Genomic DNA, 25,309 nt, shown 5'->3' with positions numbered 1-25,309 from the left:
CCAGATCGTGGAAACCATGGAAGTGAATGGGTCCGCAATTAATCTGCATTTTTGTGGATGAATTGCAGATGCAAAAACCCGTTAGTGTGCATGAGGCCTAAGGGTATGTTCACACGCACTGTTTTCAGACGTAATTCGGGCGTTTTACGCCTGAAAAAACTACTCCATTACGCCTACAAACATCTGCCCGTTGCTTTCAATGGGTTTTACAATGTTCTATTCCCACGAGGTGTAATTTTACGCGTCGCTGTCAAAAGACGGCACGTAAAAAGACGCCTGCGTCAAAGACGTGCATGTCACTTCTTGGTCGTTTTTGGAGCCGTTTTTCATTGACTCCATTGAAAAACAGCTCCAATAACGTCCGTAAAATACACCGCGAAAACAGCTCCGTAATTTCAGACGTATTTTGCTACTGCGTGTGAACATACTCTAAGGGTATGTTCACACAGCTTATTTACGGACGTAATTCGGGCGTTTTACACCTTGATTTACGTCCGAAAATGCGCCTCGATAGCGCTGGCAAACATCTGCCCATTCATTAGAATGGGTCTTACGATGTTCTCACACGGTCATTTTTTTTACGCCCCGCTGTCAAAAGGCAGGATGTAAAAAAGACGCCCGCGTCAAAGAAGTGCCTGTAAATTCTTCAGACGTAAATGGAGCCGTTTTCCATTGACTCCATGGAAAAACAGCTCCATTTACGTCCGTAATGGACGCAGCGAAATAGCGCCTGAACATTCCATTACGGCTGAAATTACGGTGCTGTTTGTGCTGTTTTCTCCTGAAAACAGTCCCGTAATTTCAGCCGTTACGGACGCTGCCGTGTGAACATACCCTAACACTGAGTTTTGTGAAACTGTAAAGGATCTGCCAGACACAGCTTCTGTGTTGACGCCCGTGGGTAATCAGTCTGCACCTGCTCCTATGTCTGTGAGACTGACTCCATCTTCCACCACTCTGGATGGCAGGCTTAGGAGTGGGAGAGCCTATCACAGCCTGGCCAGACGGAGCTAGCTCCCGCCCACTGTCTATTTATACCTGCCTTTCCTGTTCCTCCTTTGCCTGTGATTCTGCTCTGCTTGTTTCCTGGCTCTGCTGCTGCTGCTTGAACTACTGATCCTCTGCTTGTTATTGACCTTGGCTTACTGACCACTCTCTTGCTCAGCGTTTTGTACCTCGTGCACTCCTGATTTGACTCGGCTCGTTCACTACTCTCGTTGCTTACGGTCTCTCCGTGGGCAGCTGCCCCGTTTCCCTAGCTTCTGTGTACCCTTCTCTGTTTGTCTGTCGTGCACTTACTGAGCGTAGGGACCCTCGCCCAGTTGTACGCCGTCGCCTAGGACGGGTCGTTGCAAGTAGGCAGGGACTGAGTGGCGGATAGATTAGGGCTCACCTGTCTGTCTCCCTACCCCGTCATTACATAATCACAGGCCCATATACCTTTTTCTACCCTGGTCCCTGACACAATATGGACCCCCTTGAGACCCTGGCTCAGCAAATGCAGGGCCTCTCCCTACAGGTCCAAGCCCTGGCTCAGAGGGACAACCTGCATGATGCTACCCTGGTAGTGCCCCCCACTTCACCTCTTGGACCCCACCTGAAGTTGCCTGACCGGTTCTCAGGGAACCGGAAGACTTTTTTCTCCTTTTGGGAGAGTTGTAGGCTCTATTTTCGCTTAAAGCCCCACTCCAAAGGTTCTGAGAGCCAGCGGGTGGGTATAATTATGTCCCGGCTCCAGGACGGGCCCCAAGAATGGGCCTTCTCCTTGGCTCCTGACACCCCTGAACTTTCCTCCGTTGATCTTTTCTTTTCTGCTCTCGGGCTCATTTATGACGAGACTGACAAGACTGCCTTTGCCGAGAGTCAGCTGGTGACCTTACGTCAGGGTAAGAGACCTGTTGAGGAGTATTGTTCTGACTTTAGGATGTGGTGTGTAGCTTCTCGGTGGAATGACCCTGCCTTGAGATGCCAGTTTAGATTGGGTCTGTCGAACGCCCTGAAAGACCTGCTAGTTAGCTATCCCTCTTCTGACTCCCTAGATCAGGTTATTGCTTTATCGGTACGACTTGACCGACGTCTCAGGGAACGACGACGTGAACGTTTTTGTGCCTTCTCCTCTGACTCGGATGTACTTATGCAACTCGGGGCCTCCGTGTCCCCCCAACAACGTAGAGAGTTCCGCAGGAAGAATGGTCTCTGCTTCTACTGTGGGGATGAAAAGCATCAAGTGAACAACTGTCCTAGGAGTAAGAATAAGCAGCCGGAAAACTTCCGCGCCTAAGTGATCATCGGGGAGGTCACTTGGGCGCACAGGTATTTCCCGTAAATATGAAACCTAATAAAATCTTGCTTCCCTTTCAGGTCTCTTTTGGTGGTAGGTCTGCTACCGGCAGTGCCTTCATGGATTCAGGGTCTTCTGCTAATATCATGTCTGTGGAATTTGCTATGTCTCTAGCTATGCCATTGATTGATTTTCCTAAACCTGTCCCGGTAGTGGGTATCGACTCCACTCCTCTTGCTAATGGTTATTTTACACAGCATACCCCTGTTTTTGAACTCCTTGTTGGCTCCATGCATTTGGAGCAGTGCTCTGTACTGGTGATGCAGGGATTATCGTCGGATTTGGTTTTAGGCCTTCCCTGGTTGCAGTTGCATAATCCCACGTTTAACTGGAATACTGGGGATCTTACCAAATGGGGTAATGAATGCATGACGTCATGTTTTTCTGTTAATTCTATTTCTCTCCCTGAGGAGGTGAACACTCTACCTGAGTTTGTTCAGGACTTCGCTGATGTTTTCTCTAAAGAGGCCTCCGAAGTGTTACCACCTCATAGAGAATACGATTGCGCAATCGATTTGGTACCAGCAGCTAAGCTCCCTAAGGGTAGGATATTTAATCTCTCTTGTCCCGAACGTGAAGCCATGAGAGAGTATATCCAGGAATGCCTGGCCAAGGGTTACATTCGCCCCTCTACTTCTCCGGTAGGTGCTGGCTTCTTCTTCGTAGGGAAGAAGGATGGTGGTCTTAGGCCGTGCATTGACTACCGGAACTTGAATAAGGTCACTGTAAGGAACCAGTACCCCCTTCCTTTGATTCCTGATCTCTTCAATCAGGTTCAGGGGGCCCAATCGTTCTCTAAGTTTGATCTACGGGGGGCTTATAGCCTTATCCGCATCAAAGAGGGGGATGAGTGGAAGACTGCGTTTAACACGCCGGAAGGTCATTTCGAATACCTCATCATGCCCTTTGGGTTGTGTAAAGCTCCCGCGGTCTTCCAGAATTTCATAAATTAGATTTTAAGAGACTACCTGGGGGTATTTCTTGTAGTGTACCTTGATGACATACTTGTGTTTTCCAAGGACTGGTCCTCCCACATTGAGCATGTCCGGACGGTGCTCCAGGCCCTTCGGGAAAACAAACTGTTTGCTAAGACCGAAAAATGTGTGTTTGGGGTGCAGGAGATACCATTTTTGGGTCAAATCCTCACTCCTCATGAATTCCGCATGGACCCCGCCAAGGTACATGCTGTGGCGGAATGGGTCCAACCTGACTCCCTGAAGGTGTTATAGTGCTTCCTAGGGTTCGCTAATTATTACAGGAGATTTATTGCTAACTTCTCGGTCATCGCTAAGCCTCTTACGGATCTCACTCGCAAAGGTGCTGATCTCCTCCACTGGCCTCCTGTGGCTGTCCAGGCTTTTGAGGTCCTTAAGAAGTGCTTTATCTCGGCCCCAGTACTGGTTCAGCCCAACCAAATGGAGCCATTCATCGTGGAGGTTGAAGCCTCCGTGGTGGGAGTGGGTGCTGTCTTGTCCCAGGGTACCAGGTCCCTCACCCATCTCCGTCCCTGTGCCTACTTCTCCAGGAAGTTTTGGCCCACTGAGAGTAACTATGATATTGGCAACCGTGAACTCTTAGCCATTAAATGGGCATTTGAAGAGTGGCACCACTTCCTGGAGGGGGCTAAACCTGAGACAAGCTCGATGGGCGTTATTTTTTACCAGATTCAACTTTTTGGTCACCTATAGGGCTGGGTCTAAAAATATTAAGGCTGATGCACTGTCGCATAGCTTCATGGCCAGCCCTCCTTCGGAGGAAGATCCTGCTTGTGTTTTGCCTCCAGGTGTAATCATTTCCTCTATTGATTCTGATTTAGTCTCCGAAATTGTGGCTGATCAAGGTTCAGCTCCCGGGAACCTTCCCGAGAACAAACTGTTTGTTCCCCTGTAATTCTGGATAAGGGTACTCAGGGAAAATCATGACTCTGCACTATCTGGCCATCCAGGCATCCTGGGTACCAAGCACCTCATTGCCAGAAACTACTGATGGCCTGGGTTGCTTAAAGACGTTAAGGCCTACGTCGCCGCTTGTGAGGTTTGTGCTAGGTCCAAGACTCCCAGGTCCCGACCAGCTTACTATGTTCTTTGCCCATTCCCCAGAGACCTTGGACCCATATCTCCATGGATTTTATCACCGATTTGCCTCTATCTCAAGGCAAGTCGGTGGTGTGGGTTGTAGTAGACCACTTCAGTAAGATGTGCCACTTTGTGCCCCTCAAGAAACTACCCAATGCTAAGACGTTAGCTACCTTGTTTGTCAAACACATCCTGCGTCTCCATGGGGTCCCTGTCAATATTGTTTCTGACAGAGGGGTACAATTTGTTTCTTTGTTTTGGAGAGCCTTCTGTAAAAAGTTGGAGATTGATCTGTCCTTCTCCTCGGCTTTCCATCCTGAAACTAATGGCCAAACGGAGAGGACTAATCAGTCTCTAGAACAATATTTAAGGTTTTTTATCTCTGACTGTCAACATGATTGGGTCTCCCCCTTTTTCTGTAATTTTGGGTTTAATCCACGGTTCTCCTCCGTTTCACCTGGTAGTTCCAACAATCCCGAGGTAGATGTCGTTCATCAGGAACTGTGCACAGCCTGGGCCCAGGTTCAGAAGAACCTAGAGGCGTCCCAGAGCATACAAAAGACTCAGGCAGATAGAAGACGTTCTGCTAACCCCTTGTTTGTGGTCGGGGATCTGGTGTGGCTATCTTCAAAGAATTTGCGCCTTAAAGTCCTGTCCAAGAAGTTTGCTCCCCGGTTTATAGGGCCGTACAAGGTCATTGAAGTCCTTAACCCTGTCTCCTTCCGACTGGAGTTGCCCCCGTCTTTTCGAGTACACGACGTGTTTCATGCCTCCCTCCTTAAACGCTGCTCCCCGTCCTTGGCTCCCTCGAGGAAACCTCCGGTCCCTGTTCTCACCCCTGAGGGGGTAGAATTAGAGGTGGCCAAGATTGTGGACAGCAGGATGCTCCAAGGCTCCCTCCAGTACCTAGTCCATTGGAGAGGATACGGGCCTGAGGAGAGGACTTGGGTACCCGCCCGGGATGTTCACGCTGGGGTATTGCTCAGGAGGTTCCACCTTCGTTTCCCCAATAAACCAGGTCCACCTAGAAAGGGTCCGGTGGCCCCTCATAAAAGGGGGGGGGGTACTGTAAAGCATCTGCCAGACACAGCTTCTGTGTCGACGCCCGTGGGTAATCAGTCTGCACCTGCTCCTATGTCTGTGAGACTGACTCCATCTTCCACCACTCAGGATGGCAGGCTTAGGAGTGGGAGAGCCTATCACAGCCTGGCCAGACGGAGCTAGCTCCCGCCCTCTGTCTATTTATACCTGCCTTTCCTGTTCCTCCTTTGCCTGTGATTCTGCTCTGCTTGTTTCATGGCTCTGCTGCTGCTGCTTGAACTACTGATCCTCTGCTTGTTATTGACCTTGGCTTACTGACCACTCTCCTGCTCAGCGTTTTGTACCTTGTGCACTCCTGGTTTGACTCGGCTCGTTCACTACTCTCGTTTCTCACTGTGTCTCCGTGGGCAGCTGCCCCGTTTCCCTAGCTTCTGTGTACCCTTCTCTGTTTGTCTGTTGTGCACTTACTGAGTGTAGGGACCGTCGCCCAGTTGTACCCATCGCCTAGGACGGGTCGTTGCAAGTAGGCAGGGACTGAGTGGCGGGTAGATTAGGGCTCACCTGTCTGTCTCCCTACCCCGTCATTACAGAAACTGTTGAGGAAAAACTGGGCAATTAAACCTCTCTAACTATGCATTTAATGTGGATTTGGATTTGCTGTACCTGTTTTAAACCCTTTTGACAATAGTTTGGAAAGTTATAGAGTTCAGTAAAAATGTGGAAAATGCTAACATGACGTACATTAGTAATCAGTCTAGTGAATAATGAGCAGACAAAGACAAACCTAGAAGTGCTGAAAATAACCCTTTGATGGGTGTTTATTCAATCATAATCAGAGGAAGTGCAGCATATAAAAGAGTAACTTACAAACCTTCCTGTGTTGGATTTAATGGCTCGAAACGATTACATTGAAAATATATATATGTCAACGCACCCTAATCAGCACAGCTGCAATCCCTTCAAATAATTCCCTTTCATAACATTCCAGAACACCCTATCAGAGTCTGAAGTGCTACTCCACACTCAAATACCACGTCTCTATATTTGGATTTTTGACATTTGGAAAGTACACTACCATTGTATAAAGTTTGAAATGAAAATAAATTTAGAGATTTTTTTATTATAATTCCTTGTTCATACTTCTGAATCTAATTTTATCTGAACTTAAAATTAAATGGAAAGCTAGATGAAATACATTTCTAAATGCCCATATGTTTTACCCTAGAGATTACAGTCTGTACTTATGTCAGAGCTATGACATTCATTAATTTTTATTTATATAGATGTGCCCACATTTACCTTTTCTTCAGTTTGGTTAGACTCCAATTTCTCATGACACAAATTCAATACAATGTTACAACATACTAGCAAAACCCTTGACAGGCTTCAGAATCACTGGGTGGTCACACATAGACATATATTGCATAGACATCTCGTGACAGAGTATCGCAAATATTATGTTTTTTTTTTAAACTGGCCATCTCGTGCCACACATTTTAGGATATGTTGAGAAAAGAGAAAAGGTAGTGAAGGACACATCTGCATACATGCCCATGGTTGCAATATGTATGTTTATACACCATTTGTACATATATATTACATATATAGCATTGTGTTTTATTTGTATCTTGTATTTGTAGTAGGTACTTCAGATGAATATACTCCGTAAGATGGCACAGGAACATTTTTGTTTATGGGGTGATAGCCTGTATTAGATAGATTGTACTTGTTTCTGACACAAAACTTCTTGTTTATATTGAAGTAGATTGATAAGTTGCCTTCGATCGCATTGGTACATATGCACTTAAAGGGGTTGTCCCAAATAGACAACCCCTTTCCTTATGCCCTAGTGGGACAAATTGATACCATAGACGGGGACCTTTCCCTATGAGCCAGAGTGGAGAACCACTGCAAAGCGTAACTCCTGCTTGCGTGAACACGTATTACATGGTCCTCCATTCATTTGAAAGGGTGGCATGTAATACTACTACTAGCCTGAAACAAGGCGATCAGCGGATCAATGGACGCCGTCATTCTGTCCAGATTTATCCCCTTTAAAGTTTTCATTTACACTAGTATTTTTCTATTGATGATGTTCTCATACATTTTGAGGAAATGGTAAAATAATGGATTGTTCTGATGGATCTCAGTAATTTCTACAGGATTGAAATCAACTGATCACAGGATAAATGTATCACAGAAAGAAACCAAAGAATGAAGCTCACATTAGACCTCCAAATAATGAAGTATATAAGAATATATTATAACTGTACCTTTAGCTTGCGATCGTGGTCTCCACTGCAAAGTGAGTTCACAGAGACTTTAAATGTTTTCCAGGCTGGATTCAAATTGTTCATGATAAACTGTAATAAAGTCAAAACGATATTAGAAAAATTGTCCGTAAATGCATTTAATTCTGATAAAAAAATGTTTAGACATTATTTTATTGAGCAGTTAAAGTGTGTTGCAAAACACAATGTCATGAATGACAAATAGTGCCTAGCAGAGCTAAGGGGGTTCTTGTGGTGCTCTTGTTGTCATAGATAAGTAGCACATGTTCACTATGATCTAAATCATTAAAGTCAAAACAAAAGTTTTGGAAAACGTAAAATCTCTTGTGAATATCTCCGGCACCACATTTTCCACACATTTATCAAATATCAAATCGTCTGTCATTGCAGCTCACACAGAGTTGTGACCAAACATTTCCAGACCCCTGAATGGTAGATTGTCTTGTACTGACCTAAATAGTGCTGTGTCCCTGATTCCAGTGATGTTTTTCTTCTTTTCCTGGATACCCCCCCCCCCCCCATTCCAGAGATATGGTCTACTGTTGTTTTGGCTCCCTATAGGCTAATTTGCTGTAGTTAGCCAATGGGGTGGAGCTAGCTTCCCTGCCTCTGATGCTGACCAAGTAGCCCAAGGCTACTGTGGCTCGGTTGGGTCAATGTTACATTACTTTTTGCCGAAACATCACTGTGTCAAACGTGACCACAGACTACAGCCATTCGATGATGCAGAGACATGACATGATGCATTGTCAATGTGCCCTAGATTTTGCTTTGGAGTGTAGGGTATCCAGCAAGGAATTTTTTTTTGTGATATAATAAAGACTTTCCGTGAGCTCTTCTCATGGTGGCAGAACCTTCCTCCTTGATTCTCATGGGTGTGAACTGAGGTCAGTCATTGTGTGAACTAAGTATATAGTGGAACAGTGGATGCAACCAAATCTAGCACAGTGTGCATAACGCTCCTGAGTATTTCATTCATCTAGATTGTTAACTGACAGGGTAAATAATGTTGTAACTTCAATAAATTTATCTAAAAAAGGTCAAAAAGCCGGCCAAAATGAAACTAAGCACATCCTTTAACGGACTCGACCAACCTCCTGTCAGTATTGACCAATGAAAACTACAGATTGTCCCGTAAGAAATAAGCCCTAAAAAGTTCTAGCTCTCAGAATGTCAACACAAAATGTGTAGAGTGTCCAAAAGCGGATAAGATCGGGCACCATTTATCAGTGAGACACTGGCCACATATCTGTGAAATATTATTTATTTACCGCATTATGATACCCTCTTATTATGCCCTGATGTACTTCGCACAGCTTACATATGCCTCCACATTATAACCTGAAATACAAGTAAAACCCCAAACAGAACTACTACTAAGCAAAATCTGCACTACAAAAGACAAATGGCGCTCCCTCTCTTCTGAGCCCTACAGTGTGCCCAAACAGCTGTTTACTTCCACATATATGTCATCGCCATCGCCGGGAAAACCGCTTAGCAGTTTATGAGGTGTGTGTCTTCAGTGGCACAAACTGGGCACAACATATTGTACACTAAAATGGCATATCAGCGGAAAATTGCAATTTTTACTTTGCACCATCCACTGCGCATTAATTACTAATGAAAAAACACCTGTGGGGCAAAATGCTCACTACACCCCTTAAAATGCCTTAAGGGGTATAGTTTACAAAATAGGGTTCACTACTTGGTGGTTTGTTTCACTATTTGACCTCAGAGCCCTGCAATTCTCAACCTCAAATGCGCATGTTGCTTTTCACTTCTGAGCCCTGTGACATGTAAACACAAATGATAAATGCCTTGAGGGGTGTAGTTTCCAAAATGGGATCACTTCTTGGGGGCTTCCATTGTACTCTGGTACCTCAAGGTTTTGCAAATGCGACATGGCGCCCAAAAACCAATTCAGCAAAATCGACATGCCAAATAGCGCAAATGTGACATGGCGCCGAAAATCATTGCAGCAAAATTTGAGCTCCAAAAGCCAAATGGTTCTCTTTCACTTCTAAGCCCTACCGTGGTCCAAACAGCAGTATATTACCACCTATGGGGTATTGCTGTGGTCAGAAGAGGTTGCTTTACAAATGTTGGGGTGCTTTTTCTCCTTTATTCATTGTAAAAATGGAAAAATCTGAACTAATTTTCACGGCCTAATTCCACTAAATTCAGTAAAAAACCTGTGGGGTCAAAATGCTCACCATACCCCTTGATAAATTCCTTCAGAGGTGTAGTTTCCAAAATGGGGTCACTTTTGGGGGGTTTCCACTGATTTGGTCCCCCAGGATCTTTGCAAATTCGACATGGCGCTGAAAACCATTCCAGCAAAATTTGAGCTCCAAATGCCAAATTGTGCTTTTTCCCTTCTGAGCCCTGACGTGGGTCCAAACAGACATTTATTACCACATATGGGGTATTGCCGTGCTCAGGAGAAACTACTTTTCAACCTTCTGTTTTACAGAAAAAAATAGAATAAAAAAGGTTTTCTGACAAAAAACAATAAATATGTAAATTTCACCTCTACATTGCTCTAAATTCCTGTGAAACACCTAAAGGATTAATAAACTTTCTATATGCTGTTTTAAATACTTTGAGTGGTCTAGTTTCTAAAATGGGGTGTTTGATAGGGGTTTCTAATATATAGGCACCTCAAAGCAACTTCAGAACTGAACTGGAACCTAAAAAAAAAAAAATGAGGCAATACTTTGCTTCTTACATCATACTGATGATGAGCAGTGCCCACCCCGAGATTACCTCAGTTTTGACCGTTTGTATAAACGGAGACCCCTATTAGACCGTTTCAGTGCTCGGTTTTCCCAAGCATACGCCCACGAGAATTGTATTTCTATTGATGAGTCCTTGGTAAATTTTAAAGGGAGGCTTGAATTCCGCCAGTACCTGCCGAGTAAGAGGGCAAGGTATGGCGTGAAGATGTATAAGCTGTGCGAGAGTGCATCAGGGTATACCTACAAATTTAGGATATATGAAGGGAAGGACACCAGTATTCAGCCCCCAGATTGCTCCCCCTTACTGGGAGTTAATGCAAAAATTGTGTGGGATTTGGTGCACCCACTGCTGGACCAGGGTTACCACCTCTACCTGGATAATTTTTATACCAGCGTCCCGCTCTTCAAGTGCCTCGCTTGCAGACGTACTGCGGCATGCGGCACTGCTAAAAGAAATCTGAGAGGCCTCCCTAAGACACTGCTTGGGCAAACACTCAGAAGAGGTGAGAGCAGGGCACATTCTAGCAGCAACATATTGTGTGTCAAGGACAAGAGAGATATCCTTGTATTGAAAACAATACATGGCCACACCAGTACCCATGTACCTGTACGAGGTACCAGTACAGACACTCCCCAAACCAGAGATCATCCTGGACTACAATAGGTACATGGGAGGGGTGGACTTGTCAGATCAAGTCCTGAAGCCCTACAGCGCCATGCGGTGTGGTATAAGAAGCTGGCCATGCACATCATACAGATGGCATTGTACAATGCGTATGTGCTACGTCGATGTACAGGCCAGAGGGGAACTTTCCTGGAATTGGTGGTCCTTTCCTTCTGAGCCCTCCCATGGGCCCAAACGGCACTTTATCACCACAAATGAGGTATTGCCGCACTCAGGAGAAATTGGGCAACAAAATGGGGAATTTTGTTCCCTGTGAAAATAAGAAATTTTGATGAAAAATGACATATTATTGGAAAAAAATATATTTTTTTAATTTCACAGCCCAATTCAAATACAAACTGTGTAAAAACTGTGGGGGTCAAAATGGTAACAGCAACCGTAAATGAATTCCTTGAGGGCTGTAGTTTAAAAAATGGTGTCACTTTTGGGGGATTCCTACTGTTTTGGCACCTTAACACCTCTTCAAACCTTGTATGCTGCCTAAAATATATTGTAATAAAAAAGAGGCCCCAAAATGCACTAGGTGCTTCTTTGCTTCTGGAGCTTGTGCTTTAGTCCAGTAACACATTAGAGACACATATGAAACATTTCTAAAAACTGTGGAATCTGGACAATACATATTTAGTAGTGTTTCTCTGGTAACATCTTCTGTGTTACAGAAAAAAATTTGAATAAAATTGAAATTCAGCAAGAAAAATGAAATTTGCAAATTTCACCTCCACTTTGCTTTAATTCCTGTGAAATGCCTAAAGGGGTAAAAAAATAATTCTAAATGCTGTTTTGAATACTTTGAGGAGTCTAGTTTTTAAAATGGGGTGTTTTATGGGGGTTTCTAATACATATGCCCCTCAAAGCCACTTCAGAACTATACAGGTACCTTGAAAAGAAAGCTATTGAAATTTTCTTAAAAATATGAGAAATTGCTGTTTATGTTCTAAGCCTTGTAACGTCCAAGAAAAATAAAAGAATGTTCAAAAAACTATGTCAATCTAAAGTAGACATATGGGAAATGTGAACTAGTAACTATTTTTGGTGGTATAACTATCTGTTTTACAAGCAGATATATTTAAATTTAGAAAAATGCTATTTTTTCTAAATTTTATCTAAATTTTGCAATTTTTCACAAATAAACACTAAATATATCAACCAAATGTTACCACTAACATAAAGCCCATTGTCTCACGAGAAAACAATATCAGAATCGCTTGGATAGGTTAAAGCATTCTGAAGTTATTACCACATAAAGTGAAATGTCAGATTTGAAAAATGGGCTCTGAGCCTTAAGGTGCAAACTGGGCTGTGTTTTTAAGGGGTTAATTGTTGTGAAACGCCTAAAGGGTTAAGGCCTCATTCACACGACAGGGTCCGAGTGTCGGCCGATAAAAATGGCCGTTTTGGGCCGTTTTTCCCGGCCGGTTTGCATCCGTTTTGCATCCGTTCCGATTCCGTTCTGGGCCGTGTTGCCGTTTTTAACGGCCGATTTTGACCCGTTTTGCATCCGTTTTTTTCCCTGTCCATTTTAAAATCGGATGAATTTCATTTAAATTTGTTGCCACACACAGCCCTCTGTAGATAATGCCAAAGCCCCCCTGGTAGGTAATGCCACACAGCCCCCTTTTAGGTAATGCCACCCAGCCCCCTGCAGGTAATGCCACCCAGCCCCCTGCAGGTAATGCCACCCAGCCCCCTGCAGGTAATGCCTCCCAGTCCCCAGCAGGTAATGCCACCCAGCCCCCAGCAGGTAATGCCACCCAGCCCCCTATAAGTAATGCCACCCAGCCCTCTGCAGATAATGCCACCCAGCCCTCTGCAGGTAATGCCACCCAGCCCTCTGCAGGTAATGCCACCCAGCCCCCTGTTTGTAATGCCACCCAGCCCCCTGTTTGTAATGCCACCCAGCCCCCTGTATGTAATGCCACCCAGCTCCCTGTATGTAATGCCACCCAGCTCCCTGTATGTAATGCCACCCAGCTCCCTGTATGTAATGCCACCAAGTCCCCTGTAGGTAATGACACATAGCCCCCTGTAGATTGCACACATCCCCCCTTCCAGGAGAAGTCACTGACTTCAATGTCCATATATGGACAGTGTAGTCACTGACTTCTCCTGTAGAGGAATTCCCGGCCATAGGTCAGTGATTCCGCTTCAGAAGTGAGTGACGTCGCTGTGTCCATATATGGACAGTGTAGTCACTCACTTCTCCTGTAGCGGAATCCCCGGCCATAGGGTCCGAGTGTCGGCCGATAAAAATGGCCGTTTTGGGCCGTTTTTCCCGGCCGGTTTGCATCCGTTTTGCATCCGTTCCGATTCCGTTCCGGGCCGTGTTGGGGTATGTTCACACGGCCTATTTACGGACGTAATTCGTGCGTTTTTGCCCCGAATTACGTCTGAAAATAGCGCCTCAATAGCGCTGACAAACATCTGCCCATTGAAAGCAATGGGCAGACGTTTGTCTGTTCACACGAGGCGTATATTTACGCGCCGCTGTCAAATGACGGCGCGTAAATAGACGCCCGCGTAGAAGAAGTGACCTGTCACTTCTTTGGCCGTAATTGGAGCCGCTATTCATTGACTCCAATGAATAGCAGCGCTAATTACGGCCGTAATTGACGCGGCGTTCAAGCGCCTGCACATGCCGTTACGGCTGAAATTACGGGGATGTTTTCAGGCTGAAACATCCCCGTAATTTCAGCCGTTACGGACCCCCGCCGTGTGAACATACCCTTGCCGTTTTTAACGGTCGATTTTGACCCGTTTTGCATCCGTTTTTTTCCCTGTCCATTTTAAAATCGGATGAATTTCATTTGTTGCCACACACAGCCTTCTGTAGATAATGCCACAGCCCCCCTGGTAGGTAATGCCACACAGCCCCCTTGTAGGTAATGCCACCCAGCCCCCTGCAGGTAATGCCACCCAGCCCCTTGCAGGTAATGCCACCCAGCCCCTGCAGGTAATGCCACCCAGCCCCCTATATGTAATGCCACCCAGCCCTCTGCAGGTAATGCCACCCAGCCCCCTGCAGGTAATGCCTCCCAGGCCCCAGCAGGTAATGCCACCCAGCCCCCAGCAGGTAATGCCACCCAGCCCCCTATAAGTAATGCCACCCAGCCCTCTGCAGATAATGCCACCCAGCCCTCTGCAGGTAATGCCACCCAGCCCTCTTCAGGTAATGCCACCCAGCCCCCAGCAGGTAATGCCACCCAGCCCTGTTTGTAATGCCACCCAGCCCCCTGTATGTAATGCCACCCAGCTCCCTGTATGTAATGCCACCCAGCTCCCTGTATGTAATGCCACCAAGTCCCCTGTAGGTAATGACACACAGCCCCCTGTAGGTTGCACACATCCCCCCTTCCAGGAGAAGTCACTGACTTCAATGTCCATATATGGACAGTGTAGTCACTGACTTCTCCTGTAGAGGAATTCCCGGCCACAGGTCAGTGATTCCACTTCAGAAGTGAGTGACGTCGCTGTGTCCATATATGGACAGTGTAGTCACTCACTTCTCCTGCAGCGGAATCCCCAGCCACGGGGTCGGTGATTCCGCTTCAGAAGTGAGTGACGTCGCTGTGTCCATATATGGACAGTGTAGTGACTCACTACTCCTGTAGCGGAATCCCCAATCCCCGGCCGGGGATTGGAGATTCCGACTTTTACAGGGATCAAAAAAAGACCCTCCTCCTCCTCACATGCACTCTGCACTGTGAGGAGGAGGAGGAGGAGGAGGAGAAGAGAGAGCATGAGCGACGGAATACATGGCCATCACTCGGGACACATTCCGGTGATGGCCGTGTATTACCCGGCCCCATAAACTTCTATGGGAGATGGGCGGCCGGGTAAACGGCTGAAAATAGGGCATGTCCCATTTTTTGACGGCCAGTTTTGCCGGGCCGTCAAAAAATCGGTCGTGTGAATAGCCCCATTAGGGGTCTATCGTTCCTAATGCACACGTGTGACGGCCGATTTATGAACGGCCGTCACCCGGCCGGGAAACCCTGTCATGTGAATAAGGGCTTAATAAACTTTCTAAATGCTGTTTTGAATACTTTGAGGGGTGCCATTTTTAAAATGGGTTGATTTATGGGGTTTATATTGTATGGGGCCCCTCAAAACCACTTCACAACTGAACTGGTCCCTGTAAAAATAGTCTTGAAATTTTCTTGAAAATGTGAGACATTTCTTCTAAAGTTCTAAGCCTTGTAACGTCCTAGAAAAATAAAAGGATGTTCAAAAAACGATGCCAATCTAAAGTAGACATATGTAGAATGTTAATTAGCAACTATTTTGTGTGGTATAACTGCCTGTCTTACAAGCAGATACATTCAAATTTAGAAAAAAAGCAACATTTTTGAAATTTTTTGCACAATTTTGGTGTTTTTCTCAATTGAATACTAAATGTATTGACCAAATTTTACCAGTAACATACAGTCCAATGTGTCACGAGAAAACAGTCTCAGCTTCCCTTGGCTAGGCAAAAGTATTCCAAAGTTATTACCACATAAAGTGACACGTTAGATTTTAAAAATGGGGCTGCGTCCTGAACGTGTCAACTAGTCCACATCCTTAAGGGGTTAAAACAACACAATGGTAGGAGGCTGGCCAGGTCCTTTATAGGATCTGGTCATTTAAATTGCGGTACCTGTTCCTAACTCGCAGCAGGGAGAATTAACCTCTGTACATCTGTGATGCTGCTTGGACCACAGGAAAGAGCCCTGATAATAGAAATATATATGTATATATCTAAATAAAAATAAATATATATAAAAATTACTATACAGAATGAATAATGTATCATGAGCCTATAGTGGAGCACAGAATGATAAATATGGGTTTTAAACACTATACCATACATGTCTGGTTTTATAAAAGTATTTTTCAATGGGTCGCAAATAGTCACTAAAAGGAATGCAGTACCCGGTGTCACTGTTAATAATGTTTATAAAATAGTGCACTGTGATATATATTACCTTTTCGAGTTAGATCCAAAATAGGAAATGGAGGGAATCCTGGTTCCATGTGCTTCTGCATTTGTGCATGTAGATTAGGAATTCATATATTGAAATCTATATCTAAGTAATCTTCCTTTGTGGGCACATTGTATGTAAACCTGCAGCCATGGTCTGAGAGATCTACACTCAGACCTCCCAAACATCTCAGATTCAATGGTACAGTCCCGGATTACCAGCACTTTTCAATGACTCCATGCTACTGTCTTGGCAGCAGTGAGCTATCACAAAATGCTTCAGCCGGGATAACCTTAATATCAAGTGTGTTGGAGTGCTTTGGGGCGGGATAGAGAGCCCTAAAGAGTACTACGCAGTGCCAAGCAACGTCTTTAATTAAATAGCTAGTAACCTTTCAACCAGGGGCGTAACTAGGAAAGACTGGGCCCCATAGCAAACTTTTGACTGGGGCCCCCCCTCCCCTGGGTGTCACACAACCCCCCCTTGTAGATAGTGCCTTTTTTACAGGCCCTCCTGTAGATACCGCCATACAGCCCCCCCTGGAGATAACTCCATACAGCCCCCTCTGTAGATAACTCCATACAGCACCCTCTGTAGATAACTCCATACAGCCCCCTCTGTAGATAACGGCATACAGCCCCCACTGTAGAGAACGCCATACAGCCCCCACTGTAGAGAACGCCATACAGCCCCCCTGTAGAGAACGCCATACAGAGTCCGCCCTGTAGATAACGCCATAAAGCCCCCTTTGTAGATATCTACAGAGGGGGCTGTATGGCGTTATCTACAGAGGGGGCTGTATGGCATTATCTACAAGGGGGACTCTGTATGGCGTTATCTACAAGGGGGACTCTGTATGGCGTTCTCTACAGTGGGGGCTGTATGGCGTTCGCTACAGTGGGGGCTGTATGGCGTTTTCTACAGTGGGGGCTGTATGGCGTTCTCTACAGTGGGGGCTGTATGGCGTTCTCTACAGTGGGGGCTGTATGGCGTTCTCTACAGTGGGGGCTGTATGGCGTTCTCTACAGTGGGGGCTGTATGGCGCTATCTACAGGGGGATGTATGGCGCTATCTACAGAGGGGGCTGTATGGCGTTATCTACAGAGGGGGCTGTATGGCGTTCTCTACAGTGGGGGCTGTATGGCGTTATCTACAGAGGGGGCTGTATGGCGCTAACGCCATACAGCCCCCACTGTAGAGAACGCCATACAACCCCCACTGTAGAGAACGCCATACAGCCCCCCCTGTAGAGAATGCCATACAGCCCCCTCTGTAGATAGCGCCATACATCCCCCTGTAGATAGCGCCATACAGCCCCCACTGTAGAGAACGCCATACAGCCCCCACTGTAGAGAACGCCATACAGCCCCCACTGTAGAGAACGCCATACAGCCCCCACTGTAGAGAACGCCATACAGCCCCCACTGCAGAAAACGCTATACAGCCCCCACTGTAGCGAACGCCATACAGCCCCCACTGTAGAGAACGCCATACAGAGTCCCCCTTGTAGATAACGCCATACAGAGTCCCCCTTGTAGATAACGCCATACAGAGTCCCCCTTGTAGATAATGCCATACAGCCCCCTTTGTAGATAACGCCATACAGCCCCCTCTGTAGATAACGCCATACAGCCCCCTCTGTAGATATCTACAAAGGGGGCTTTATGGCGTTCTCTACAGTGGGGGCTGTATGGCATTCTCTACAGTGGGGGCTGTATGGCGTTCTCTACAGTGGGGGCTGTATGGCGCTATCTACAGGGGGATGTATGGCGCTATCTACAGAGGGGGCTGTATGGCGTTATCTACAGAGGGGGCTGTATGGCGTTCTCTACAGTGGGGGCTGTATGGCGTTATCTACAGAGGGGGCTGTATGGTGCTAACGCCATACAGCCCCCACTGTAGAGAACGCCATACAGCCCCCACTGTAGAGAACGCCATACAGCCCCCCTGTAGAGAATGCCATACAGCCCCCCCTGTAGGTAACGCTATACAGCCCCCCCTGTAGGTAACGCTATACAGCCCCCCCTGTAGGTAACGCTATACAGCCCCCCTGTAGGTAACGCTATACAGCCCCCCTGTAGGTAACACCATGCAGCCCCAACCCCCCAAAAAAATCCGACCTACAGTGTGTCCTACAAAAGACATGTATCCCCTATCCACAGGATACATGTGTGATCGCTGGCAGCGACAGGGAGAACGGGGGACCGAAAGTCCCCCGAAGTTCTCCATGACTAACCTCTGACTTCCGGCGTCTGAGCAGCTCAATAAAAATGAAAGGAGCGCTGGTCACGTATGCGCACAAGCACGACCGGCGCTCCATTCATTTCTACGGAGCTGCCGACACAGACCCCGGAAGTCCGAGGTATGTGATGGAGAGCTTCAGGGGACTTTCAGTCCCCCGTTCTCCCTATCAATGCCAGCGATCACACATGTATCCCCTATCCTGTAGATAGGGGATACATGTCTTTTGTTTAATGGCAGAGCGGGGTGATACCTCCCTGCTCTGCCGTAGTGTTCAGTGGCGTCGCGCTGTAGCAGCCATAGTGGCTGCTAGCGGAGCCTCCGGTCATGGTGGGGGCGAGTGCCGGCGGGCGACACAGGCCCCCTCATGCCGCGGGCCCCGTAGCAGCCGCTACGGTTGCAACGGCGGTAGTTACGACACTGCTTTCAACAAACTTTGCATAAATCTATACTACAAGCGAATAAATAAAACTGCAATATATTTCATTATTTAAAAATGCCTCCACTTATCAGGCAATTCTCGCCCTGTCTCCTTCACTGATCATTTACTCTCAATTCACTGCTAAAATCCATCTTGAGAGATGAGACGGATTATCAGATCACAGGTTCCATGCTGCCAATAGAAGTCTCTAAAGAGGGGAGGGGGAGGAGGGAGCAACAGTAAGGTGTGAGAGACACACACACAGACGCTGCTGCAGCTTCTAGTAAGTGTCTTATTTCACCCCAGATTCACTGCTACACTGCTCATTTCTGCTGTATAATGTCATCCATGTTTCTGCTGCTTCTGAGGGTGTGATACAAAGAGATTAGGGAGCAGGATTGTCTCTTCTCTATGGAATGTATTGGAGACATGATATCAGAAAGGCTCCACACCTAGCTCAGGGAAAACTGTGTACTTAGAGCCCGCAGAGGGGAAAACTTATGAAAATGCAGGATACAAGTCATATAATGCTCAGAAATAGTGTTATTCCTCATTTACACACATATATCAGCTTATTCTGAAAAGTCTCCTGAAAGCTTAGGTATGCTTTAGGTAATATGTTGTAATTATGTAAAAGGGCATAAATGCATGAATGTCTATCATCATTGTACAAATTATTATATTCACACATCATAAATATGGTTACAGAATGGAGTTTGTTTGTTCTACTCGTATTTGCTTCTTTTTGACATGCAGTATCCACCTGTTATCGATCGCATCTACTGTAAGTTATGAACTTAGGCTGAGCTTTTCGTCGGGGGAACCTCTCAACGGAAAGGCAAACTGGAAACCATAGCTTCCGATTGCATAAACATTAATCTCAATGGTGACGGATACTTTGCTAATGGTTTCCATTAGTCATTGTTGTGAAAGGGTTCACAGTCGACTACACTATTGATTCTGTCAAATAAACGGAACCCTTTCACAACGGTGACAAACGGAAACCATTAGTAAAGTATCCATCACTATTGAGATCAATGGTAGTGCAAACGGAAGCTATGGTTTCCGTTTGCCTTTCCGTTGAGGTTCCCCCGACAGAATCCCTCAATGGAAAGACAATGCTGATATAAACAGGCCCTTAGTGTGATCGTTAACAGCTCGATCCTGAGTGTCAGAGACATGCAGGACCAGCTGACACTGAACCCGTCAGTCTCACGGACCGGACGGATACAGGTTTCAGTGCTAGATACAGCTGCTCTGTATACAGTATACAAAATAGCTGTATCTCAAAAAGTTAAAAAAATTTTTTATAAAATGTATTTTCAAAGTTGCACCAGTCACTCTGGTAAACATTTTTATAAAAAGAAACAAAAAAAAACACAACAATTTTAAAGGTGTACCTAGCCTTTAAGATTTAAGCTTAAATGAGACAATTTTTTCATCAATCCTGAGGAACTTGTTATTATGGAAAGTGTAATTCATGTATCTGAATCTCTGAGTCACAATAAGCTACATAATAGGAGCAATTGATCTTCTATAAACACAGTATCTATAGCCATGTGGTATCAAGTTAACTTCTACATTCGTAATATTAGATAGTTATTGATAGTTATGTACAGTAAATGCAGAAAACATTCGCCATCACTATTAATGTCCTCGGATACAAAGTAATACAAACTTAATTTTTATTAAATATAAATCCTTCAGTATTATTGTATATTTTACCAGCTCCAGAGATATAGTACTTATTTTTGCATATATATGCATGTTTGCTTTTGGTAGGTAGGGTGCTTAAATATCAAAACCTTAGACACCATGACAAAATTACAAACAACTGCAGACAACAATGGAATAGTTACCTATGGACCATTCAATTCGGGACATTTATTATTTGAGATGCGTGTTTAAATAAAACCTGATGGTTTTCACATTTAACTGTTCCATTCTTTGCTTGCACTGGTTTTTTTAAAGGGGTTATTCACTTAAAGGGGTTGCCCACTTGAAAGGGTTGTCCACTTTTGACAACTGCTACCTATGTAAAAGGTCCCTAGACAATGTGATAATTCTAGGGGCCCTAATGCCTGTCCCTACTGTAATTAGTTATTATTGGTGCGGAAAGAGGCCAGTGAGTGTTCAATTCCCTGGAGATGAAGTATTACACGGTAGCCTTTGAAATCTATGATATGCCAGCGTTCAGTAAATCTAGAGGAAGATCTACTATTACAACCCTATGACTTAATAGGGCACATAGAAAGAGTTTCTTTAAAGCAGACTATAACTTTAGGAGTTCCCAACCATTGCTATTTAAATCAGGAAATGAGAAGTATTAATGACATCAAAATAATTTCCTTTAATGTAGTTAATAAAATGTGTAGAAAAGACGAGAACTCACTGAAAAATGTTGAGACAGCCAAGTATTACATACATCAGTAGATTACTGGTTACAGCTGCTCTAAAAAAAAACCTGTTCTTTTTAGCAGAGAACTGGGGCACAAATCCTAAAATGTGGTTTTCTTTATTTGGTAACAATGATATACCATTGTAGATACAATATATGTCCAAAAGTATGTTGAATATCCCCCATTACATAAATATGTTAGTAACGCCTCTGTACTTAGAAATAAGTCTGCTGTCCACTGGATTATGAAACATGGCTGCTAGTATTCACGTCCATTAAGCGACAGTGGGGTCGGACTATGATATAAGACCTGGCTAACATTTGGTGTTACAATTTATCTCAAGGGTGTGCAGTTGGGTTGAGGAGAAGGCTCTGTGCAGGCCAGTAAGGTTCTTCTAAACCAAACCTGAGATACCTGTTTTTTAAGGACTCCACTTTGCAAATGGTGGCATGGTGATGTTAAGTCTTTCCTAATCTGTTGACAATTTTCGGAAATAACGTATTTTTACTGGAACTGAAGGATGAAGTCCAAACCATGAAAACCGGACTAGGACAATATTGTGTTGCCACCAAACTATATAGTTGACACAAAACATTAAAAAAGGAACTGTTCTCCTGGCACCCACAAAACCAATTTCTTCTATGAGACTAGAAGATCTTGACAGTGTTGAAGTTCAATTTATTATTTCAAAACACACTTTAACTTTTTCACATAGATGTTTTCACTTATGTAAGAGCTCTTGGGGCAGCTCTGGAAGTGCAAAAACTTCATTAACGCATATGTTGGAAAAGGTGTCATCCTATGACAATGCTACATAGCTGACCAACCATCCCTGACCTAAAACATATTTTTCTGTGACAGATTTTTAGTTTTTTTTTATTCTGGGTATATTGCCTCCCATTCCTTCAGGTGACCGGCCCTCTCAAATACGATTTTTCACTGCAATTTTACATGTTTGTCTGTATTAACTTAACTGCATTCCATAAAACCTTAATTATTTACTTCCAGAGAATTTAAATCAGTTTTGGTGAGACATGGCTTTTTAGAGTTATACTACAATTATCGGAGCCCAGTCATCACATGGTTAGGATTTTTTTTCCTCTGGATGTAAACAATTGACTGACAGCAAGCTGAGATTTGCAAAACCATGACGAATTAAGACAGAAAGTATATTGGGAAATTGTATAGCTTTTTTTTATCATACAAAGAATAACCTCTATTCGAGGAATCTGTAATATCCCTTTAAGGGATTAGAAGGGCTGTCACGATGCTCAAGAAAACATTACAACAGCCTTTCTGTTCTCTTCATATACAGAATACACACTATCGTGTATCATAGCAGAAGGGCAACATGTGGTGTTGTGCTGCTCTTACTTGCTGCCTGCCTTAAAGGGGTTTTGCCATCAGAGACATTTATGACATATCCACAGGCTATCTCATAAATGTCAGATAGATGTGGGTCCCACCTCTGGGACACACACCTATCTCTAGAACGGGGGCCCCTAAACCCCGTTCTACCTTTTTCTGCTCCCTCTGCCTCCCCAGCCACTACCTGACTATATGGTTGGAGGTTACAAAAACAGAGTAGCTCACTGAGTTACACTGTTTCTGTAACTCCCATAGTAGTAAATGGAGGTTACGGAAGCAGCGTAGCATGCGAGATACGCTGTTTCCGTAACTACCAATCAGTTCTATGGGACTTGGGACTTAGGAAAACACTGTAGCTCAGCGAGCTACGCTGTTTCCTAAGTCATGGTCGGAACTCACCTGCTTCTGCCGCAACACCGAGCGAAAGAACGAGGTTTGGGGGCCCCATTCTAGAGATAGGTGCGGGTCCCAGAAGTGGGATCCACATCTATGTGACATTTATCATGACATATCTTGTGGATATGTCATAAATGTCTCTCATGGGAAAACCTGTTTAATGAAGCTAATCAGAAAATAAATATTAATTGGAGAATTGTTCATAATGCAATTCAAACAAATATTAAAATTGCTTTAAAGTTGTAGATTCACTTTAACATCTACAGGTCATTTATAGAGAGTACATACTGGCTTGAAACACAAGTTGGGCATAAGAGCCAACGACAGTGTTGCGAACCGTCCGTAAATTTACAGACAGTCCTCAAAAAATGGGTGTTTTTTTTCAGCCGTGCGTAGTGTCCGGCAGAGAAAAACACAGTCCGGGATTTTTTTCACTTCCCCAAATCCCCGCCGAATCTTTGCACTGCGCATGCGCCATAATTGACATGTGCAGTGCAGAGAACAAGGGGGAAGGTTCTCTGTTTGACTGAGGTCGGGTGGGGACCTGTTACCTGACCTCACGTCACGATAGACCGAGTTCAGTGGGCGACATCGTAGGGGTGGAGTTAGTCGGACCCACCAATCACAGCCCCGCTTGAAGCATTCCCGCACTAAGTGGGAAAGCTAAAAGCGGGGCTGTGATTGGTGAGTCCCACTCCAGTCCCAGCAAGGCAGCAGTGCAGTGTGCACTTGACAGTTCCTGACCCACAACCGACACCGTGACTGACCGAGTGAGCGTCTGAGACACCGTGACTGACCGAGTGAGCGTCTGACCATCTCTCTACCAGAGTGAGTGTGTACTAGTTGAAATTAGCAATGAGGTTCACAGTGTCTGTAGTGTAGTGGTTAGCACATTTACCTTACATCTCAAAGTTCCCTGGTCCGAAGCCAGGCAGCAGTCGTGTTTTATTTATTTTCTATTAATATCTCAATTGTATTACTTTAATCGGTTTTTTAATTCAATTTGAGTTGTGCCCGTACTCATCTTTACTATCCCACTCGTGTGATCACTTATAAAAAGGTGTTACTTATGCTCTTTATTATCACTAACTCTTGATTTTGTAATGTGTCCGTAAAAAGCTGTCTATGATTTTTAGCTCAGTTGTCCAGAAAGAACAGTGTTGGAGGTTGGCAACCCTGGCCAAAGACAATATAGAGTACATTTAGCCTAAATTTTCCTATTCTATAAAATGTTGTCTCTACTCTTTGTGCACTAGAATAGTGTGTATTCTCTCTATTTGTGAAAATGCTGACTTAGCCATTAACTTGTTATGTGGTGGTTTTTTGATCAGTAGGTTATTCTTTTATAAACTCCAAAGCGCATCTTTAATAGTAATTCATATTTGCCAACTCTCCCGGAATGTCCCGAAGACTCCCGTAAAAAGGACCTCCCTGAAGAGCAGGCAAATCTCACAGGGCCCTGCGACCTCTTTAAAATTGACCCACCTCTCTCTGTTCTTGCAGTTCTCTTCGCTCACAGTAACCGTCGCAGACAACATCCTGCTTCCGACGCCAGCTTCAAAGTTTGTTTGAGCCGTGCCTGGGAGTGAAGAGGAGTGCAGGAACGTGAAGAGGTGTGTATCTGGACATCTGGTCTGGGGTCTGTATTTATTCTGAGGTTTGTATTTATTTAGGAGGCCTGGTATGAGGTCTGTATTTATTTAGGAGGCCTAGTATGAGGTCTGTATTTATTTAGGGCGTATAGTGTCTGTAATTATTTAGGGAGTCTGCTTTAGGGTCTCTATTTAATTATGGGTCTAGTCTCATGGCTCTATTTATGTGGTCTGGGGGTCTATATTTATTTAGGGGTCTGGTCTGGGGTCTGTATTTATTTATGTGGTCTGGTTTAGGGTCTATTTATTTTGGGGTGTGATAAAAGGCGTCATAGGCACTATTTGTGATTTCAATTGCTTTAGGCTGGGGGCATGTCCTATATAAATGGGCATAAGGTAGAAAAAATTCATACCATGCTTTTCAGAATCTCCCTGATGTCTTTTCTCAATAGTTGGCAAGTATGTGTTCATTTAATGAATATGAGGGGAGCCTTAATATGTATGCTCTGCAATTAGTACCTGCGAAGACCATGATGCCAGGAATATAGCAATACATTGTACCATGCTGTTAAGAAATCTTGAATTAGGCGTGAAACATCGGCAAATACACTTGACAAGATACAAACAGATGCTGCTTTATTTGGATGTTCTTAATAGAAGAACACAGGAGTCATTTACATTTACCGTATGTTTCTGACAATAACAAGATTACCAATTACAGGCATCAAGCATCTGTAAACACGTCATGAGATATTAAGAT

General features: G+C 44.7%; 1 protein-coding gene across 1 annotated transcript in view; it reads right to left on the bottom strand.

Moving 5' to 3' along the window:
* Window positions 1-25,309, bottom strand: part of CPNE4 (copine 4) — a 434,578-nt gene that overhangs the window by 118,596 nt on the left and 290,673 nt on the right. The window contains exon 7 of the mRNA XM_075827119.1: window positions 7,731-7,820. Within this exon, the coding sequence (XP_075683234.1) occupies window positions 7,731-7,820 (90 nt within the window). The remainder of the gene's footprint in view (window positions 1-7,730; window positions 7,821-25,309) is intronic.

This window comes from Rhinoderma darwinii, chromosome 5, assembly GCF_050947455.1.
Source record: "Rhinoderma darwinii isolate aRhiDar2 chromosome 5, aRhiDar2.hap1, whole genome shotgun sequence".
Taxonomy (NCBI): domain Eukaryota; kingdom Metazoa; phylum Chordata; class Amphibia; order Anura; family Rhinodermatidae; genus Rhinoderma; species Rhinoderma darwinii.
Note: the sequence above shows the minus strand (reverse complement) of the source record. Positions and strands in the feature narration are given on the sequence as shown.